The sequence below is a fragment of the Denticeps clupeoides genome, chromosome 2 (genome assembly GCF_900700375.1).
Source record: "Denticeps clupeoides chromosome 2, fDenClu1.1, whole genome shotgun sequence".
Classification (NCBI taxonomy): Eukaryota; Metazoa; Chordata; class Actinopteri; order Clupeiformes; family Denticipitidae; genus Denticeps; species Denticeps clupeoides.
Genome location: NC_041708.1, coordinates 31,660,102 through 31,683,132, shown reverse-complemented (window position 1 = coordinate 31,683,132; position 23,031 = coordinate 31,660,102). Strand labels below are relative to the sequence as shown.

Below are 23,031 nucleotides of genomic sequence, written 5' to 3'. Positions count from 1 at the left end.
AGGAGGCCACTGGAGAAGATGACAGAGAAAAGGGAGGGGACAAGTTATCAGTAGAGCAGAGTAGAAGGAAGCGTAAGGGTATAGTGCAGAAGATGCTGAGTGGTTACGACACACATAGAGGATTGTGTTAGAGAATGAAGAAAGTGTGTGTGGCGTGTGAGGCAAGATGGGAGGTGTACTCAGCTGGGTGTTTACACACTTTTGTACTTTCGTCTGGGAAACAACTGTGGTGTTCAGGCTTTGGAATGTAAGTCTCACCTGAAACCAGATTTTTACATACAATGCTGCATAACTTCTGCTTTATGGTTTATGTTGATAGTTCAGTGCTATGTTGAGTTCCTAATGTTTTGTACTGTGTTTCCCTTTATTTAAACAAAAAGCTGGTTATTAGTTTGTAGTGACTCATTTGGGTCTCATTAATCACACAATCTATAATTATTTTGTGCGGCAGAGAGAATACTATGTGGTAATGACTGGGCGTTCTAGTTAAAATAGTTTTTCCTGTTGACATTTGGTCGCTAGAACAATTCAGACATGCTTCAGTTAAACTATGTTTCTGGTAGGTGTTGCATAATTGCATCTATTTATGTGCAGTAATTTATTTTATTATTTGGGCCACTTTCTGGTTCTTAAATGGCCTTCTTGGTACAAACACCGACTGCACATCTGTGCTAGTTTAGTTTAACCCACTCTCTATTTTGCATTCCTCCATTGATTTCAATCTCACCTCTCCTGTTTTTTCTTGTCTTTTACAGCCCCAGGAAACTCTTGAGGATTCTCCACATGAGTGTGAAGAGGTAGAGGCAGAGGACCTGGGTGAAGAGCCCCAGGAATGGAGGGAGCGTGTGGCAGAGGCCTCTGACGAATACTCACAGTGGCACAGTGACACCTTCGGGCCCAACAACGAGGACTGCTTGTCTGCTCTGCTGGGGGCAGAGGACACTTACGCTGGATGGCATCTGGAGAACAGATTCCAACGAGCAGAATGTAACACGAGACGGCAAGAGAAAAGCGCCCACACCAGGGAACACACGGAGATCCACATTGCAGAGAAACAACAGAGTGACCAGACCGTCACTGAACACTACAGCCCTGGCTTCACAGAGACCTGCCACATAGGGACTGATCACTCCAAATACTGCAACTCAGTAGACAGTACAAAGGAAGGCAGCCGAGACTGTGAAGAAACACAAAACACAGACACACCCATTTCTCGCTCTTCAAGGACTTGCCGAAGAAATACAGAGACTGTGGCCTTGCACAGGCAATGCTGTGCACAGAACGGTAGGAATGAAAAAGACTGTAAAAACTGCACAGAGGCACATGTTGATTACAGTGGAGCGAAGCACATAGAGCAACAGAAACTTTGCGCGAACACTCAAGAAGATGAGCTTGCACAACACTGTGAGAGTTGCTGTACACATAGCACTGACACACACTGCAGAGACACAGACACACTAGAAACATACGGCACCTGCACACGCAACCAGTGCATTACAAAAACACATTTACATACCTCAGACTGGGGCTCAAAGGCACGCAGTGAGGACACAGTATCAGGTATCCAGTCCCAGGTGTCGGTTGGTACTTTACCGGAATGGGATCCCCCCTCTGGGTCAGATCAGTCTGTAAGTGACGCAGTGGCGCCTGAGGAGGACGGACTTTCTCTGCCATTGTCTCTTCAAGAATTACCCGCCCCTGAGCCGCGGTCACTGTCAAACACAAACTTAGTTATTGTGGCTAGCCCCATAGAAAGCCAGCTGCAGCAGCAGAACCGAGCCGAGCCGTTTTGCCTTGATACTCGCTCTCAAAGGGACGACCTCATTTGGTTAATCTCCCAGGTACCAGATATACAGAGCAAGGAGGAGGGTGGCGACCCAGGATCTGATGGTGCACCATTTTCATGGGAGAGCCAGCCTATCCACATTCAGTCTAACTCCGTAACATCTGCACTCACTCACACTGTGAAAGGAACAGAGGAATGCCCATGTCTTCTCTACATAGATTGCAAGGCCATCTCCTCTCAAAGCTCTGATTTGCAGGAGTCCTCCCAACCTAATCAGGACAGGCGCGATAAGGAGGGAGAAAAAACATTGCCTCAAGGGAAAGAATGTGTAAAAGAGGCTGAAGGCACATCCAGTCATGACGACCTTATGCAGGATGTAGAGAACACACAGCGACCCATAAAAGCACATGAACTCTCACCCGTTACACCAGACCTTTCACATCTAGGAGCAGAACACCCAGGGCTGTGCAGTCCCACTGACATTTCTATTGAAATTGCTGATGATCCATGTTTTTTTAATAGCGGTGATGAGTTTGGAGAGCTGAACAATTCCTCTGAACCCACGTCCTTACAGACAGAAATTCTTGCAACTCTTAACACGGATCTTGGTAGTGCCGAGATCACCCATTCAACTCCTTCGAAAGAGGTGCCATATGTGCTTGACTGCTGTGAAACATCCATTCTCTCAGACTCTAACAACAACTCCAAGCCTGGAGTAAGCTGTAGGGTGGTGGAGAATCTGCACTGTGACATATCTATTGGACTGTGCTCTTCGGATGGAGCTGAAAGCCTCTCTGAAGACGGTTACAAATTGGAACAACAGATTGCCACACAATTCACAGAGCACCATTGGGATATCCCAGAAAAACCTCCCAGTCCATCTGAAGATAAGCAGAGACAACCAGAGGACTCTGAGCACTGGAGCAGTGAGGACTCAGCGGTATCAGGCTTGGGAGACGAGTCAGGCAGCACCCAGTCCGTTGTGGAGGAGCTAGAAGGACTTCAACTGCCGGGGTGCCCTGCAAACGACATCCGTCTCCATGCACTGTCTACAGACAATGGACAGAACATGAGAGTAAACAGTGCTGCAGATGTCAGACGAAGCCTCTCTGAGACAAACCAGCAGCTCGAGGAATGCCTTGAACCATTGGCCTGTTATTTGGGAACGCGGGGTCTACTGTTGCACGCCGGGGAAGAAATTGACGAGGAAGGGGTGAAGGGGGGTCACTCGTGCACATTCACAGAGCCCTCTGAAATCGACAGTAGTTACACTGTCAGCTGCAGTGGCTCTGCAGAGGTTGGGGTCCAGACTTTACACTGCATTCACAGCACGGTGCGAATAGTTAGGCACCCTTATCCAGAATCATCTGGCCTGTCTGCCAATGGCCTGGAGCCGATCTTGGAAACTGATCACTTCCAGGAGAGCTCTATGGTGGAGGATGATGAGAGAGGCAAGACGAAAGATATGAAGCCGGCTTTAGAAGAAGGCAGGGATGCTATAGTTTTTTCTTTAGCCACATCCACCGCATGCCTTCAGACCCAATGTCCTGCTGAAAGCCTGAAGGCTTGCTGTTCTAGTACAGGGTTTGAGCCACAAATTAGCAGCAACAACCACGAAACTGGAAACATGCAGGTCCCAGCTGCACATCTTGATAGAGATGCCATGTCAGAGATACAGAGCCCCAAATCCATCTCACAGGATTTGGACACTACTAGCACTAACAGTGAAGAGATTGATGAGCATTCAGGTTCCCAGTTAGCTGGTGGCACTAGTCTGCGAAAAACGGCAAAGAATAAGAATAAAGGTAAAGGCTCAAAGTTTTCAGTGTTTGCCAAAATGCCTTCGTTTAGGAAAAGCAAGAGCTCATCAAGGGACAGCAGAAAATCTACCAAGGACTCATCAGATGTAGGGAATGACAGCTTTTCTTCCCAACCATCCTTAAACTCAGGCACAGATCAAGGCAGGGAGGTGGAACGGGACAACTCAGACGACGATGTCTTTTACCATGGTGACAACCAGTCTCCACTGCATGCGGTATCTACCAATGACATGGAAGAAGAAGATGAGTTTGAGACTGACAGGGACACAAACCTGGATATTCTTAAGCAGAGCACAGCACCAGATGGCCTGAACTGTAAAAGGAGCAAAAGCAGTGAAAGCTTAAGTCTCCGTTTGCGCTTTGCTCAGGCTCACAAATCCTTGTCTAGCCTTTTTGAGTCGCGCCCCATGGATAAGGAGAATGAGGAGCAAGGTGTGAGTCGAGAGGTGGAGGAACTGAAGGGTAAACAGTCATGGAAGAAGCTTCGTCGGGCTAAAGAGGCCGAATTGCTCCGGCGCACAATGTCCGTGCCAGAGGCAGATAACCCTAGGGGCTCACGGACAGTTCATAGTAAAGCTGTGGGCTCATCCCAGGATGGGCTCAGCATCCATGGTTCTCCCTCCAGTTCCCGAGCCCTGAGACACACCGACCCATTGACTAAGAGAGGCCTCCAGCAGGAAATTCTGGACGACTCGCCTTTAGGCAGCAAGTCTGAGAGTCAGAGAAGGAAGGCAACACCCAATGGCTTGTCTATTAGTTTTGCCGACTCTGGCCCACCTTCTTCTGATGATTCAGAAGCACTTACACCCATGAGTCCCACTTTTCCGACATCTCTATCAAATCAGGCCTCACCAAGAACCTCTGGGAACAATGAGAGCATGGACACTCCATTGAGGCCAATGAGCCCCAAACCCCAGAGCCCAAGGCCGGGTGGGAAGCGGCGGAATTTCCGCTATGCCAACTCTCGTGCAAGTGCAGTTTCGCTTATCCTTCTGGGTCAGGGCACAAGCATGGAGGTTCTCTCAGACCCCCCAGAGAGACCCAAAACACTGAAACCCAAGGCAGGGCCGATGGGCTCAGTCAGTCCCCTGAGTACCCCAGACACAAGCTTCCAGCGAGAGCAGAGTACAGAGAGCCAGTCCCAAATCAGCTTGGTCACGTCTTTGTCCATAAGTGACTTTGAGGTGAGCCATTATGGATGCTGGTTATGTCATTTATTTTCATCTCTTTTTTTTGCAGTATTAATTAATATTTACTTTAATACTTTAGATCTATGAATGCAATGAATTAATTTCTGATATAATATAAGATAAGATAAGATTCCGGCAATTTATATGAGAATCATATGTGAAGTGATGACTGTCCTTTTATGGAATTTTGAAGTGTTAAAGCAAAGAAAACCTCTGCCTGTTATTTTCATGAAACTGGTTTGGGTAATTAAGGTGTGGCACTAAAGAAAACACCTGCTGGCGACCGTGATTCACACATAAATGCATTAAACAACTGTGTGTTGAACGTCGCTCTGGTAAAGGAGTATAAAGAAGGATTGTTTGCTGCTGGGCAAAAGCCAGAGGCACACAGAAGCTTTTTCTCTCTTCCACCCTTCGCTGGCCCTTTCTGGCATTGCACTAGTATATTGAAACAAGAAGATGACGGAGCCCTCAACAATCTCTCTGTCTGCTTTTGGTCTCCTAGCTTAGCCCAAAAATGTGTACGCTTGCACGTGCTCAATTGACGTTGAACCAGATGATCTTAATCTTACCACTGTCAGTGCTTTACTGTAGGGATTGAAATAGGTCACTGTGTCACTGTGGAAGATTTATTTTCTAAGAGTCCGCTTCACTGCCAATGAATTGACTTCATGCCGGAATAACTGTGGGTCTGGCACCATCTTGAGGTGTCTTCTGTACTGCAGCCTGCAGTGGGTATAAAGCAGTGTGGCATCTTCTCACACTAATCACAGTTATAAATCTTTGAAATTGTTTTACCCCCGTTTGTAATTCCTTTATGCCTCTCAGTTTATGAACCACTGGAAAAGGCTAAAGCCGGGTGCTTCTGTACAGGCAGCATTTCAGTGATCTGTTATGGTGCCACGTGACCCACTTGACTAGCCGAGTTCTCAAACAGGTATGAGCAGGTGACACTGAGCGTTCACAACTGTCTCACTGAAATTCTAACTGTTGTTGAAAGGCGTCTTCTGATGGCAGTAGACCTGCCAGTCAGTCTCCATCAAAGAGGGTGTCAGACCTGCCGGTCACCATGAGAGCAGGAGCACAAAGGTCAAATTCTGCCAGGACTGATCTCAGGCACGACTCAGAGATGAGTGCGCTCAGTGGGCGAAAGCGTCGTCGTGCATTCCCGAGGCGCCGGTGCTGCTCGGACGATCTCTGGATCGAGGAGGAGAAGAGCTACCAGAAGAAGCTAGCTAGAGCCGTGCGTGAGCTAAACTCTCGCGTTCCAGAGGAGATGGACAACGTAAGACAGTTTAATCAATTGGCCCTCCTCTGTCGATAAGTGACTCATCGTGTCTTTCTCTTCTTCCTCCTATGAAACTTCTTCATAGATGCACTTTTTTCTTTCACATTCATCTTCTTTTATACTACCACTTCCTGCATGGAGATATATGTCTTTTATATACTTTTCTGTATCTTTTTCAGGGTAAGGAATGTGTGAATTTCATGAAACCTTGCCTGTTTGTTTCATTTAGATTGTTAACATATATAATGCGTCAGAATAAAAATGTGCTCAAATCCTTAAACCTTATCATGAAAAAAAAATGTAGAAGCTGATTAAAAGCTTTATAGTTGTAGTGCTCCTCTGATCCCCAGTGATCCTCCTCCACAGGCCAGGGCTCGTCTCTCTCTGTCTACCATGGAAACCCTCTCTGACATGCCCCTGAGGGCCCACAGTTTCTCTCAGAGCACTCCTATCGGCCTGGACTGCCTGGGCTGGAGACGCCGCATCTCCTACCCTTGTGAGTACATCAGCTTTAGTTCTTCAGTGCTTTGCGATTGCCAGCTTCAGTGTTAAATGTCTGCATTAATATCCCAATAATCGGAATGTTGCTGCCGGTTGTGGTGAGATGTGATGTGCATGGGGATTTGTGTTTAAGCAGACTTATTTAATGTTGTGCTCCGACAAAGCCTGGATTAGTCAGTTTAAATGATGTCTGCAACATCTGTGGTAAAACAAGTACATTTTTGGAAATGCTGCTTTCAAGCCAATTATGGTTTGGGTTTGGAGAACATCAGTGCAGTACTTTTGTCTGGCCAGCAGATGGCAAAATCTGCTGACGCTTAAGTTTATACAGTGGCACCATTCTCATGTTCTGACCAAGAACCTGCTCTGGTTCTGACTGACTGGTTCTGACTTGGGTGGTAGTAGCCTAGTGGGTAACAGACTCGCATATGAACCAGAAGACCCAGGTTCAAATCCCGCTTACTACCATTGTGTCCCTGAGCAAGACACTTAACCCTAAATTGCTCCAGGGGGACTGTCCCCTGTAACTACTGATTGTAAGTCGCTCTCGATAAGGGCGTCTGATAAATGCCGTAAATGTAAATGTAAATGTGAACATTTTGCTTTTTGTTGAATATGCATATAGTGGAATGCAGTGGCTTTTTTCTATTCAAGGAAAGTTTATTGTTTTTCCTCTAGTTCACAGATCGTATCACTGTTTTCTGGTGCACAAAAGGCTTACTGAAGGGTCCTATAATTTTCATTATTTAACACTTCAAACCCTCCCCATTGCTTTTCTTCTGACAAAACACTTGATAAAGAGAAACTGGTGGAGGAGCCCTCCCAGGAAAACATTCCACTGATTCATTACAGATTCATTAGCTGCTGAATAAGGGTCCCTTTTCAGAGGAAATTTAATAAAGTAGGTCCCCTCTCAGTCAGCTCCATTCATGCTTATCTAGAGATGCCCACTGGGACCTGAGTGCTTATTGAACCAGTCCTCATGTCTGGAAGGTATGTGTGTGTATATGTGAGAGCGAGAGAGAGAGAGACAGAGAGAGAGAGTGACTGTGCAGGCTGGATGCTGTAATTATAATTGTGTGTGGCGATCATCTTACATATTTCTACTGTTTGACCTGAGAAAAACAGGCAACCCCCCCCCTCGAAAGGGTCCCGAAACACAGACATGCATATTCCTGAAGTGAGGTCAGCGTCCAGCAGCAGATGCTATCTGGTTAATCAGATTCAGTTGTGTTGATTTGATTTTGGGATGGTAAGGTAAGTGTTGCAGTGACGTCAGCTCAGTTGTGGTTTAAGGCAGATGAAAGCCTTTTGAACCACCGTTCTTGTCACATACTCGTGTCTCCCTGCCATCATTTAATGATTTAGCCATTGCTTCTTTCATTGCCATGTTTGGCAGAAGTGTGAGTTTTGTAATGTTGTTGAATGGACTGTATTATGTACAGAAACACACTTTAACCGCTTAATTCACACTTGAAGACCCTGAAAACTGTGTGGTATCCTTGCCTGAATATCTCCCTGACCTTCGCTGATGTAGGCATCTTATCTGAAGTCCATTCATGTCTTCCGTTTAGTAAAAGTTCCCTCCAGTTTATCACTTACTGCAAATACCACACGTTTTATCCATTGTACAGTGCTGTGCTGATGGGTTTACAAAATGCAGCTGATGCTTGGTCTGAGCAATGATGTTTCCGAGAACCATGTGATCATGGAGCTTTGATATATACATTTTTTTTTTTTTAAATGCCAGACCCTAAATACATGTTATTCCTTAGTGGTGCACAGCTTTGATTTTCTCTGGAGTGGCCATTGAGATTCTTTTTATGTCTCTCATCTTGGTTACTTTGCGCGGCTAAAATATCCAATCGAAATTTATGCCTAAAATGGCTTTTGTCTCTGTGCCAGCAAGTCTTCCACAACCCTTTGTGTGAAAAATGTGTGTATGTATATGTGTGTGTGCTGTATCAACGCTAGCTATAACACACATATGACAGGAGGTGACTAGGATGGTCTTCCTTTTCCTCTGTATTTGTATTGTAACAGTGAATCCCCATTCAGAACCCCATTTCAGGATTTCTAGACAGCTGAAGGATCGATCCTGGTTTTGAGATATTTTACTGTCATTGACTGTATGCCCAAGTTTAGTGGGCTAGTCTCATTCCGGTGCTTTATTGTGGGATGTCAGCATAGGTGCTTACTGTAGACTAAATAAGCAGGCACTTTGAAACCCCTTTCATCTTACAGCTTTTGAGGGAAATCAATTCTGTGGTGTCCGGCAAGCCGAGCCTGTACACACTGAAGCCATGATCAGAATAAACCCATTTTAGAGACTGTCAGAAAGAATTATATATTAGACTTAGCATGCCTAGATATGTCTAAAATAATGGTATCTGTAAATGTAGGTTTTATAAGTACAGTTTAATGTCCGTTATTGAACAAGTGCACAATAATGAGCTGAAGATCAGACAGTCATCTGATTTCCAGACCCAGACCAGTACCCCAGTACACTGCCTGTACAGTAGGGACTATTTATGATGGGTGCATCGCTTCATTTGCTTCATTTCTTACACTGATTCCCATCATTTTGGCCCATCATTCCTTACAGATATTTACTCTCATTCTTGCTGCATTCTGGGTATGGAAATAGTTTTACATTCACTATTAAGAAGAAAGTGAAGTGATTGTCACTTGTGATTCACAACAGCACAGTACACAGTGCACACAGTGAAATTTGTCTTGTGCATTTAACCCATCACCCTGAGTGAGCAGTGGGCAGCCATGACAGGCGCCCAGGGAGCAGTGTGTGGGGACGGTGCTTTGCTCAGTGGCACCTTGGCGGATCTGGATTCGAACCGGCAACCTTCTGATTACGGGGCCACTTCCTTAACCGCTCGGCCAAAACCCATCCTAGTGATTAAAGATAATTTTCAGACCATATCTTTCTGCTGATGGTTCTTCACTATCCTTCCTGGTGTTGAACAGTTTCATTGCTGACCAATAATCTGAGCCTTCTGAAACACATTTACATCCTTTCCACTGCCATCTCATAAGATATGGTTAGTTGAATCACTGCAGTGGATCACTACATGCATCAAATAGACTCCTGCTTATTCTTTTGTTGGCAAATTGTTTTTGCAAGTCAGAGAATCTCATATAATCACACTAATGAGAGGTAATACAGAATGCCATTTGTAGACAGGACATGCTGTAAATGTCCAGTCATCCATATACAGAATCAGGACCATACTGGTGCTTAAGCCTCTACTCCTACAGGCAGGAAGTCCCAGGCTCTTCTCTTCCTCTCTGACAGCTTCAGAGGCAGTGGGGTTTTATCCCACCCTGCCAGGTTTCAGCAGCTCTTTCCCCACGGCGTCGCCTTGGGACCTGCTCAGAGCCTGGATGGGTGATGGGGGGTCTGGCAGGTGGAGAGGAAGAGCGCCTTTCAGCGACGCCTCGGTCACATATCAGCTCAAGCCTGAGAACCTCCCTAATGGAGCCCCACTGATGTCAGTGTATGTGTGTGTGCGCGTGTATGAGACAGCGGTAGAGAGAGAGAGAGAATAGAGGGAGAGAGAGAGAGAGGGAGGGAGAGGAGGCGGTACTGCCGGCGAGAGCTGCACAAGCTCAGTGGCTCAGTGGCTGAGGAGAGCAGAGCTGTGCCAGGTATAGGGTAGCACTGACAAACACACACACAGCCCACACACACACACAGTCAGCCTCCAGGGACTCTTCCCCTGGCACCCGTTGCTGAGGCGACACCAGCATCACCACCAGCGGCTTCACGCTGATACCAGCATTCTCCGGGCCCCCATGAGGACCCAGCAGGGCTCAGAGGGCTCGGTCCCGCTGCCAGGGGGCAGCTGTGGCAGCAGCAGCGGCAGCTCCGGCCTGTCCCCCGACTCGGACACCAGCAGCCTCGGCCAGGGGCCGGGCCCGGGTAGCATGGGGGGCACGCTGCGGGGCATCCTCGCCCAATACTGGAGCCTGGAGAGCCTTCACTCCACCACCGGTAAGAGCCTGAGCAGACAGCGGAATGGAGGGGTATCAGATATTCACAAGATGTTGAATCATGTTAAAGTTTTTCCCCTTTTTTGTTGCATTAAAAGGAAAGGATGCACATTAAAAGGAAAAGCGATTGTTGTTTGTCGGGGAGAGGCGGGACAAATTGCGATAACTACCCCACCCCCTCGGGCAGGTAGTGATACGCTGTGTCAGATGAGTGGGATTGGACAGTAGTTACAGGTGCAGCATATGCACAGCTCACGGTGAACATGTGTGTGTGAGAGAGAGCGGGGAGGCAGTTCTGTAATGGCTGAAGGATTGGAGCTGTTGTTTTTTTTTTCGTGGATCACTGCTATTTTTCCGGCTGTCGAGAGAGTGTGTTAGTATTCATTTATTCTATTTATTTGTTTGTTTGTTTAGCTACAGTCACATGATTGGGTCCATGAATGCTTGAAGTTGAATGAGAGGGAGCAGGGGTGGCATTATCCGCGGTTGTCCATAACGAAGGAAAAATGGCAGGAGAGACAGCCTGGTGACGTAAGGGCCCAGTGTGTATAGGGGACGAGGCTGACCCCCGCTCCTGCCAGCGGCTGTCATGGTGACAGGGATGTGGGTCCTGTTTGGGATTACAGAGCCGGTGATGTTTCTGCTGACTGTAAACATTCAGTGGCGAGGCGCTTCTGGCTGAACTGCTTCTTCCATGTGAGGAGGCTGAAGTCAGTGATATGTGTGTGTCTTTCTCTCTCTCTCTCTCACACACACACACACACACACACACACAGCAGTGTCCTTGGACCAGTAAGCCTTTCACCTCTCTGCTTGTCTCGAAAATCAGAGTGAGAATATCTCAGCTTTCTACCTCCCTCCCTCTCTCTCTCTTCCGCCATCTCTGTGTCCTTGTTCAGCCGATTTGAACACTGAGTGTAAAGCCTGTTGAAACCTGAGACTCAGTAAATGCAGAGTTTTCATCATCTCCTCCGTATTTTCATGGCGCTGATGAAAACTGTGAGAAGTGAGAGAACAGCCTACACTAACCTGACATATTATTAAACTGTTGCTTACCTAGAAGAACTGCTGAAAATATTTTAAAAAATACTACTGAATTGTATAGTAATGCCAGTATTTGTACAATCGTCAAAGAAAGACAAATACAAAACAATGAACCAATAGACATCTAATCAACAGTCACTATCTAGTTAATGTAGCAAAAACAATTGTCCTATGAAGTGAAAACCAAGGAGACTGTAAACAATATCTCACATTTGACATGCATGGAATATCCATTTAAGTGCTTAGACAAAGCTTAATGAGCAGAAGTCGGGAAGAAATAGGGAACTGTGATGGTGAATTGCATTCCAAGAGCCGTTGAATGTGACGGTGCTCCTGTTCTTGATCATTAAGCCAAACCATTAAAATTCCCTGTTCACTCAACATTAATATGTCGCCCATGCGTTTTACCACTGGTGCCCACACAGGCATGGAGAGGGTTAAGCGTAGTCCTTGCTGTGCTCCATTTATAAGTCACCGCTACCTTGGCTTTATGTACTTCTCTGCTCCCGGAGTAGGGCTGGGTTTTAACTGGAATGCCAGGGCAGGATTGATTTTACTGCTTGACCTTTGGAAAGGGATCAGGGTGAGGGTCAGTGTTGGCCAGGGAGAAGATGAAAGGGCTGTTTTGCTTGGTTTTTTTTTTGTTGTTTTTTTAGGCGTTCATCAGGTCAGCCTCGCAGACTAGGACACAGACTGGATTTTCGCTCTAACTGGACCAAACATAGAGTGGCAGTGGGCTCAGACAGAGATCATAATCAGATTTTCCTGTTTTCTGTGGCATGTGTGTGTGTGTGTGTGTGTGTGTGATGTCTATACACATTTTGGCATGACGACAGGGAGCCCCAGTGTCCACAGAAGAAACACTGAGCCCATCTGACAGGAGCTGGCCACACCCGTCTAAATGCTTAGACATCACTGATCCACTTTTCCAAATTCTGCTTTTCTCTCTCATTGCTGTTACTCAGTCTGTGTTGGAATATGGCCCACACACACACACACAGAGCTCAGGCTGTCCTCTGAGGCATTGTCACACACACACACACACACACACACACATACACATGCATACAGCAGCTTTGTCTTGGAGTCAGATAGGATTACGAATTTCGTAGCTGTGTGAAGTTTTCTCAGCTTTGACGGCACGTTTTTTTGCACTCTGTGTGTCATGTTTGCATTCTGAAAACCGCATCGTGAACGTAAGCGCCCTCTCTGGCTGTGGAAGAAGGGTTACTAATGTTAAACAAGGGTAGTCGGTCACAGAGACGAACGCTTCACTTGTTGTGGCAGCTCTGAGAACTGAATGTAATGGGGGAGAAGTGGACAGCAAAACAGTGTTGCCTACCAAAGTTTTAAATAGGTCACTTACAACACAACCAAATGGCCTTAAAAGGTACTGAACTGGAACTAAACAGGTTCATTCATAACTTCTGGACAATTTTTACCAGAACATCGATTGTTGAGCACCAAAGTCCTGATGCTTTTTGGGCTTATTTCCTCTACTGGAAAGATGGTCATCATTCTTCCAAATGGTCATCATTCCAAGATGGTCATCATTCTTCCAAATTATGCTCCCTGTTTTGGTGTTTTCTTGGGGGTGGAGGTGCTGTCATCACTAATGCTGAGATCTGATGCCTGAAGGTCACGATTGATTTTACACCTTTCTCAGTTTTTTTCATAACTGCTTGCTTGTTCAGATTTACCCTGGAAGACAGTACTTCCATCAGAACGGGCTGAAGGTGATCCTTCACAGTCCCTTCATATTGATCTGTTACCTTCCCATTTATTCAGCTTATTCACAAAACAAGGAACAAAGATGATCACAGGCTACACACACTGTAAAGATGGAGTGATTGGAGTGCCTCTTATTGTAGGGGTTTAATCTTTAGAATCGACTAATTTTTTTTTATTATAAGAATACACTGGTGGGAATGTTGTTCGTATGCGTGACCAGGCTGAGGTTTTTGCTGAGCAGTGGGAGCAATTAAAACTGTAATTGCCTTGTAACAAGTGCATCGCTGCAGCACTGGAAGTGCCATAAAACAGATCTAATGCAGCCTATGCTCTCGTTTGTGGAAGGTGCTGGATTATGTCACAGAAGTGAGTCAGTAGATCAATAACACACGTGCTCATGATTGATCATACCCCTTGAAACAGTGCTGGGTTGATTTCCACCATGCTCTGTGTTTGTAGAGGTTAGGCAATATACAATGACAAATAAGGCTGCCACACAAACATTGTTAGTTCAAACTTTAAGCTTTATTTATATAAATCCTAAGGATTCCTTACCATTCAAACACCATGCCTAATGTGTAGTGCCCAAAATGCAAATTATCTTAAATATTTTAAACTAAGTGTTTTAAGATGCGGAGCAGTCATCCAATAAATTATGTTTTTTAATAAATAGATGATAATGATGGTATTATTACATAGTGAGTTGTATTAGTTCGATTAGTACATTAGTACATTGCTATTAAAAAAGATGAAGAAAATAAGTTATTGTCATTGTGCACTGCAGCGCAGCACACGGTGACGCAACGAAATGTGTCATCTGCTTTTAACCATCACTGTTAGTGAGTGTGTGGGACGGTGCTTGGTGGATCGGATTTGAACTGGCAACCCTCTGATTATGGGACCACTTCCTTAACCACTAGGCCGCAAAGGATTTGGCTAATTTGTGGAGATAGTTAACAGCATAAATATGCTAATTAAGGTCCTGTAAAACAATCAAGATGTATTTTTAATAAAGAGCTATGTCAGTGCTAGTCAGAATTGCCCGTGCCTCCATAAGCGTTGTGGCCTGACTCGGGTACATTATGTATGTGTGTGTGCAAGTGTGAAGGTGGATTTTCATGGGATGTTCTTTTCCTAATACCCTAAAGACTTGCTCGAAATTTCCATCCCCGCAGCTTGTTAGACATATCAAAAACAGGAAACCACCCCCCCACCACCCATAGTGTCATCGCTCATCCAAATCCATTTTAGATTTCAGAACATTAGAGTTAATATTCTTTAGAATTTGGTTTGCATCCCCTGGGCAATATTCCCTTATAAGAGATGTGGTTATAAAAAACACACTGGGATGTTTTTTTTTTTTTTTTTTGAAGGGGTGGGGGATAACTTATGAAGTCATTATTTGGACCAAGCGAAAGCTCAACTGATGGCCTTGTTTACTAGCTGTGGGAGTCCTGCATCTAATAATAAGTAGCAGCACAGCAGAACGGGCTTTGTTTTCCAGAAAATGTGTAATTGACTACCTCCCTGGCGGAGCCCCAAGTATGCAGAATGCTGAAATGATTTGCTTTTGTCTCATCAGAAATAAAGACTCCTCTTTATGCTCCGAAATAAAGACGCCTCCTGCTCTCCCTCTCTCCGTTCTGGAGAGTCAGAGATTCTTTCTCCTTAAATAGACATTCGTCCAGTGCTGCCTCACTTGCTTTATGCTACCAAAGAAAAAAAATGTTTTGTAGGGGTGAAGTGGAGCTAAAACACTCCTTTATTAGGGTGCAAGTACCCCCGACCATCTCTAAAATGGAGGGATTCTTGCTTCCATCTGCCCATCTCGCCTCTGAAGCAGAGCAGTTTGGATAATGCTGTTTTGACAGGCTCGTGCTCCGCGGCGCTTGATTGAAAGTCACATACACAACCTCCCGCAGGCGGCACATGCCTGACGCTGCCACGCTGAGAGAAGAAGCGGAACAGGAAGAGGGTGTGTGTGGCCCGTTCCGCTCCTCCCGTCTGTCCTCTCCCGTTCTGCCACCTCACCTGCCACCCGAGCGTTTCACTGTGAAGCCCGATGCCAGCCCTTCATCCCGCTCTGTGCCTGGCACCTGTTGGCGCCTCACCTCGTGCCATGACAGCAAATAGCATTACAGGAATAGCAGTCTTCACCAATAAAGGGTGGTAGTAGCCTAGTGGGTAACACACTCGCCTATGAACCAGAAGACCCGGGTTCGAATCCCGCTTACTACCATTGTGTCCCTGAGCAAGACACTTAACCCTAAATTGCTCCAGGGAGACTGTCCCTGTAACTACTGATTGTAAGTCGCTCTGGATAAGGGCGTCTGATAAATGCCATAAATGTAAATGTAAATGAGAATAAACAGCGCTATGTGCTGCCGGCTCCGAACCGGCACCAAAATGTTGCCGATCGGGAACCAACAAGGTCTGGTGTAAGGGGGGTGGGGGGTGGAGCAAGCAAAGCAACTTTTGCTGATGAATAGTACATCCCTAGGTGTTTGTGCTCCCCCGTTTTGTGGCTTGTGTAGTGGGCGGGGCTTGGGCTCTGGGCTCTGCGGTGGAAATGGGTTATATTAGTAATGTCATACATTAAAGTGATCAGTTATTAATTTTTGCCTTATTTGTGAACAGAAGCCAACTGTGGCATTTCTCTCTCTCTCTCTCTCTCTCTCTCTCTCTCGCTTCTCGGTGTTCATTCATGCTGAGTGGTTGACGAAGTAACACAAAAAAAATATGACACCTTTTTAATTGGTGTTCTTGCAGCCTGCTCTCTCTTCTCACTTCTCTTGCGCGTAGACGGGGGCTGAGTCAGCTGGGGACGCTGGAAACCGGAACCCAAGGGTTCAGATGCTTTTTTTCCCGTGTCTCTGAAAAGAGAAGGTTACACAGACAGCATGCTCCATGGTTGTCCAGCTGGCAGTTCAGCATTTCTCAAACGAATGGGAGGATTCTGACTGATGCATCCTGCTTTGAAAGGGACTTTGGCTGCAGTTTTGTTTGTGGTATTGGTGCCAGCGCTACACTACAGAGTTAACAGTAGTCAGTGTGGAGTACACACACCATGTAGGGATGCATGCTGGGTATGAAAGGTATGTGTGATAAGGCAAAAAACCCAGACCTGCCTGGAGTCATCCCTCTTCATGATAACAGCGTGTCTGAGCATTTTAAGTAATGTGTGTGTGTGTAGGCATGTGTGTGAGTGGGGGAGAGCAGCTCACAAGAGCAGTAGGAGCATGGGGTATGGCAGAGCATCTTCTCTGGCAGGTAGAAATGTTGCCATGGCCGTTTTTTTTTTTTTTTGCCAGAGAATTGTGCTGCCTCGCAGAGAGGTGGTGCGGTCTGTTGGTGGCGAGTCTTACAAAAAAAAAAAAAAAATGCATGACAATGTGCAGACACATGGGCAAAGGAGGTAGAGTTAGAGAGGAGGTTGTTGGGGGTGGACAGAAGACAGCAGGAATGAATGAGCATGCTTTAAGGAAAGTGCCAGGGAAGATAACCATTCCATTCTTTAGAAGGTCAAGCCAGTAACGTCAGTCTCTATTCCTCGCTCTGTCTGCCCCCATCTTAACTCTCTGGAATGCCGTGGACTCTCCTATCTCTCAGGAAGGTGTGGGAATGAAGGGTTCCTATGGACCGACTCTCACCCAGCTGTAACCTTGGTTTTTTACATTTCAGATTCAGTATTGATATAGAAAAAATGAAGATGGCACTCATGGAAAATATGATAAAAAGTACCAAATATATAAAAGTACCAAATAAATAAAAGTACCAAAATATGATAATGCTTGGACTATTTATTCTGGATCCAGTACTTTCTATATAGGCCTAATTAGATACTATAAATATTTAAACATATTATTGACATATTAATGTGTGCACTTTTGTGAGTTAAATAATGTCAACAAAGTAGTGCCAAATAGTGCTTATACTGTTAATAAGAGGATACACACACACACACACACACACACACGGTGTTGTTTGACACAGCAGGAATATATTCTGTCTTTGTTTCACATCTTTAGTTTATGGCTTGGGACTCCATTTCATCATGGATGACATGTCATGTGAGAGTTTTGCAGAGTTTTCTTAGTGAACGGCTGACCAACCCACCGTGGAATCCCGTCTGAAACAGTTAGGCCGAAATGACAGCAGACTAGCCGCTGGTCAGCGCACTGCGATCGGGTGTCTTTTCCGTTGATAGAAGGGCCACGTCTCCCTTGCTGTGCATTAGAGAGCGAGAGAAAGAGGGAAAAAAAGAGGCCTGAAATCCCCCGCTGTGATAAGCAGGCCAGCCTGCAGGTTTCAATGCCACACATACAGAACATCCCTTAAACCAAGAACCACGACGGTCCGTAAAATCTCCTTACAGAGAGCAGGATTTCCGTAAATGTGGATATATTCACCAGCTGCAGCAGACGTTCCTAGACAGAGTATTCCGTGGATCCTGGAATTGTGGAGAAATAATAATACAGTACTGTGCAAACATTTATTGCTGATTATTAAACAACAACATTATGTGTCTAGAGAAAGAGACTCTGTTATCCTATAATTTTCCCAGCAGCAATTGTTTCGTATTGTCAATGTTGAGTCCTGGAATGTTGTCCTGTCTTGGTTGTGTGCGCGTTAATTAGAATAAACCCACTGTTTGTTCCCAGTGGTGCGGACGTGTCCTTCATGCACCCGTGGCCTGTGACAGTTTTCCATCTGTAGGCTTTGACTGTACGAGCTTATTCATTTGTTGGGAGAGACCAGCTCTCCGTTCCTGTAGCACATATCGACAGTTTTTTTCAAATGAAATGATTGCCACGGTCACTTTTTAATCATTATTATTTTTGTGTTTTACACTTTTGGACAGTCCTGTTGGATTACTGTTATAGATTAACATAGCTACTATCTGGTGGATAAAAAAAAAAGATTCTTACAGAGAGGTGTAAGTGTTCCATAACGTGTACCAGTATTGCATCAATACTGCATACCATCCAAAGGTGCTGCATACCAGGCAAAGGTCAAGATATAATGTTGTGTCAATTTTTTCCTTTGACCCACCCCTAGCGATGTGGGTTGTGTTTACTCCTGTACTGGTCTCTGGGATGTGGCCTGACATTCCAGAGCTGTTGCTTTAACATGGAAGTGACTGTTGACCTCCCTCCAGAGCGCTGCTCCATGACCCGGGGAGGAGTGCAACACACACACATTTTAGAAGGAGTAAACAAGCGCCTGGGAAAGCATTAATCCCGCAACTATGGCTTTGCTCTTTCCACGCATGTACGGAACACACATACATACACACAGAAAGACTCATGCTGGTCAAAGAGTCTGACGGAACACCATGTTCCACTCTAATTTTAAACTGTGATACCCCACTGACCAGTGTCCCGCTGGAGGAGATTTCCCAGCAGGCAGCAGGGCTGGGCCTTTCAGATGTGGTTCTGAAAGGATATGTGTATGTATGTGAGTGTGTGTGTGTGTGTGTGTGTGTGGTTTTTTAGAAAACAAGAGCTGGGAATCATCACTTGTCAACCTTATCAGCACCACTGGCACATGAGAGCTTTCATCATATTAACACACCCTGTCACACACTCGCAAACACTGTGCACTGATGACAGCATTTGTGTACAGATGTGTTTGTTTATTTGCTTGACGTGTCTTCACCACCTCGCGTCATGTGTTGTGAACGTGTGTGTGTGTGTGTGTGTGTGTAGAGTGGATGTCAGATCATGGCCTGGTGCAGGCCTATTGAGGGTCTGCTGGTAATGAGCCTCCCTTGAGGATGCGCCACTGGTACTGCCAGTCTGCTGAGAGCGTGATGGCTCTGGCGCTATGTTAGAGTGAGAAAGTGAGCAGATGTGTGTGTGTGTGTTTCATGGGTCGTTGTTTTATAGGTTTATGAGCAGTATGAACACAAGAAAGACATACATTTGTTTTTGAAAGTGTGTATGAAGTTCAGCAGAGGGTAAATGTGTTAATGAACGTGCGATGCAGAAAATTGTTAATGGGGAACAGGAAGTAGAGGTGCAGAAGCGTGAAGAGCATTACAATCATAGATCCTAATTAGAGCCTTAAATTTATCACTATTTACAAGTAGTTACACGGGAGCCCCACATAAGAACCCCACCAACAAACAAACATGCAGACGTAACAGTTTACAATCCTTGAATTTTTAATGCATCAGTCATTTTTTGCCTCTTGATATATTGAAATAAATTCAAAGTTGCAAAAAGTTACAATAACGGTTTATCATTTGGTGTCACTAAGATGGGTCGTATTTGTAAACATGTTGTCAGGTGATCAGTGTAAGACCTGTACATTTTGTATTGCCCTGTGTGGTCTACTAAACAGTAATTTAAGATTAGTCATTTTTAAATCTTTCATTTTATAAATCTTTCATAATCAATGTGTTTAATAACTGTTAATGGCAGCAGATGCTTTGAGATGCCTTGTCTTTTATTTACAAAAGTTACATTTTGTAGAGAACTGTTGCTAATTGTCATTATAAAATGTCACTGTAAATATCTGTAATATAAGGTAAATTCTCTAAATAGACAAACTAATAAATAATAGGCTAAATATATAGCAAATTAATAAAATGGAATATTGCAGTGGAGAATTATATATATATGTGTCTGTGTGGGTGTGTGTGTATATTATTTAAAAACAGAGAACAAATATATATGTAAACTATATAATTGTATATAAGCATGTAATTAGTCCTCCTTTGCATTATTTTCCAGCAGATTATCTTCAACACATCCAAATACAAACCTCTTTTCTCATAAAATCACCATGGCAACATTTACATGACCTTTGCAACCGCCTTCATCATCCATCCCACAAGGTACAACATTTAACGCAGATGTAGCAGTACAGACTTGATCTATGTGTGGCCAGAATATTAAAATGTTGGTCGATTTTGCAGAGAGGCCAAGACAGGATGGTTATGCTCTTTACTCAGTAAAGAGTGGAGGAGCATTGGTGGATGCGAGCTACAGGTTCCCACGTGGCTTTGATCATCTTATCAGTCACTTTCTGACTTCAGAGGGAAGCGCTGGTTTGACGCTGGAATGACACTGCATATTTAATTTTTTGGGTTTCTGCACTCTGCAGGGTCTTTTTGAAAACAGACCCTTGTGTCTGTACCGAAAAACGACAGTGCCTTTGTTCATTTCTGATGCAGAACATCATACAAGATAGAAAGCAATCAGTGTTCAAAAGACGTTCCTGCCGGAGAACCCACTCCATCTGTGATTTAATTCTTTCGAACTGCAATCAGCACTGCAGCGTCGAAGCCTTTGGAGTAAAGTCGATCTGATAAACTAACTAAACTAACTAGACAACAGGAACATAAGAGCGAAGTGAAGTTTGCTCCTTGTGGTATCCAGCTCTTCCAGTTTGTCCCAATTGCCTTTGTCTTCAGAGGACGGGGAAGAGTGGAGGGCCAAATAAGGTACTGAAATGAAGCTCGCATTGGAGCCAACAGAGACAAACTTTATCAGTTCACTTTAGGGTAGGTGATTTAAAATATCTCATTGTGAGCGGGTCAGTGGGGTGTTTATGGTCTATGGGAATGCGTTCTATTAATTGTCCAGTTACCTTAATGGTCCTGGATTTTGACTATACTTAAAATCTTCTGGTCTGGTAGCATTCGACTCACAAGCACTATGTTTGGTAAAAAAAGTTGAAAAGATGAAAACACACACACATACACATTCACACACACACACACACACACACACACAAAATGTCAAGTTCACATTAAATTGGAGACTGTTTACATAAATAGAAAGAACATTTTGGAATTTCAGAAGACCTCTATATACATTCATACAGACACACACATACACCTCTATATTATATATTCATAATATTGGCAAATAATAAAACATATGCATTATTTTGGCAATACAACAAATGTGCTTTACATACTTCTGTAGTTTAGTCTATACAATGCAAAATGCCATCCATGACAGATATATCTGACCAGGGAACATACAGACAACAGGTATTAATGTTCAAAACACTTAGATTCCTTTTTTAAGGGATTTCATACCGTTTTATTGTGTTCTACTTACCCCTTGGGTAAGAAACACTGAGGGTCACCCATCAGATGTTTGTTTTGGTAGGCTGACTTGGTGGTGGCTGGTGCCGTGCAACACACTTTGTCACAACGCCATGCCATTTTAATCCCTCCTTTGTGTACAGGCATATATAGAGAGATTATCAATCCCACACTCTTTCACATCTGGTCACATTCTGCTGCAGTGAATTCCTGTACATGAGAGCAGCCGGTTCGACCCAGAGCTAAAATAAGATGCCATGTTTGTGTAGAAATGTCATTAATGGAAAAAAAAGAATTTGCAGAGGATTTGAAAGAACACAAGGCCCAAATGGGATCGCTGTAAGAAGCATTAAAGGTATATCGCAACTGTGCCCTGAAGCCAATGGGGGAGTTGAAAGCTGTTTAGTCTGTTTGTGAGTGCATGGGAGGCTGGGGTGGCCTGGGGTTAGGTGAAGGGTTCTTTTGCTGCAGAGTTTAGTTAAACATTCTGTCTCTGCACTTTGTGTTCTGTTTCTGAATCCCAGCTCTGGTAATGAGAACGACCTAAAGAATGTCCCGCTGGTGTTGCACCATCCGTCAGCACTGGGATCGATACGTTTTGGGAAAGAACAGCTCATTTAGGCGGCGTGATCCGTCCCCTGAGTACAAATTCTCACCAGGTGCTGATTTTGCTGAGTAACGCTGAGCAATTAACAAAATGTTGTTTTTCCCAGATGAAATAACTCATTGATCCGTTTTAGATAGTTTAAAGTGTACAGATGAGGGTTCACTGTGCAAATCCAGCTCCAAAATATACAGAAAATTGAGGAAGATCATAATAAAATGTGCCTACATGTATGGACAGAAGACTTTTGGCTTTTCGTTCCCTTTCATATTGGTCCAGCATGGTCCAGTCTGGAACGTTCCGTAATTAATCTTTCATGACTTTCCTTTATTTTAGACAAATGTACACGTTTATTTATGAAGCACATATTCATACACAGAGGTAAGTTCATTACAGAAATGGAAAACAAACAGATTGCTCAAACACATTTGATTTAGATTACATTTCAAAAGACACTGGGAATTAATGTTACTGTTGGGAAAATAACATTCAAACATTCACAATTCAAATCTTTCCTCATGATCTCATTTAAGGGCATCTGGGAATGGGGGTTGTAGAAAGGTCACCTATAGCTCATCGCTACCACTAATATTTAGTCTGAAATAATTCTCACAGTCATCTTCTTCTTCATCTTGCCCGTATAACTGCACAAGAGTCAAAAGCGGGTCTATTTTGAGGCTCGTGGGTGGACTGGAAATGTTGAGTTTGCTCATCGGCTCCACGCGCTAATGAACTGATCGCAGAGCTCCGCTCGTAAACACACCGTTTATTGAGGAACGCACAGCGGCCCGAACCACGGTACGCTGTATGCTGTTTCCATGGTAACTTTCAGACCTCAGAGCCATGTTGCTCATTACTCCACTCGCGTCTTATGGGTCCTCCGACTGTCCAGCACCTCTGAGCACCACATAGTGAAAGCAGTCATTAGTGCACTCAGCCTGACCTCTCTCACTAAACCCCGTCCCTCCAGCACTTGGACATAAGAGCCCGGAGTTCC

The 23,031-nt window shown here is 44.7% G+C and overlaps 1 protein-coding gene across 6 annotated transcripts in view; it reads left to right on the top strand.

Moving 5' to 3' along the window:
• arhgef4 (Rho guanine nucleotide exchange factor (GEF) 4) overlaps positions 1 to 23,031 on the top strand; it is a 79,923-nt gene that overhangs the window by 31,075 nt on the left and 25,817 nt on the right. For 3 of the 6 annotated variants that reach the window (XM_028970125.1, XM_028970127.1, XM_028970129.1), the window contains 3 exons: positions 756 to 4,790; positions 5,797 to 6,081; positions 6,451 to 6,580. In XM_028970125.1, the coding sequence (XP_028825958.1) occupies positions 756 to 4,790; positions 5,797 to 6,081; positions 6,451 to 6,580 (4,450 nt within the window). Of the gene's footprint in view, positions 1 to 50; positions 248 to 755; positions 4,791 to 5,796; positions 6,082 to 6,450; positions 6,581 to 10,197; positions 10,595 to 23,031 lie in introns of those variants that run through there. The other 3 variants (XM_028970126.1, XM_028970130.1, XM_028970131.1) reach the window with 3 other exon arrangements.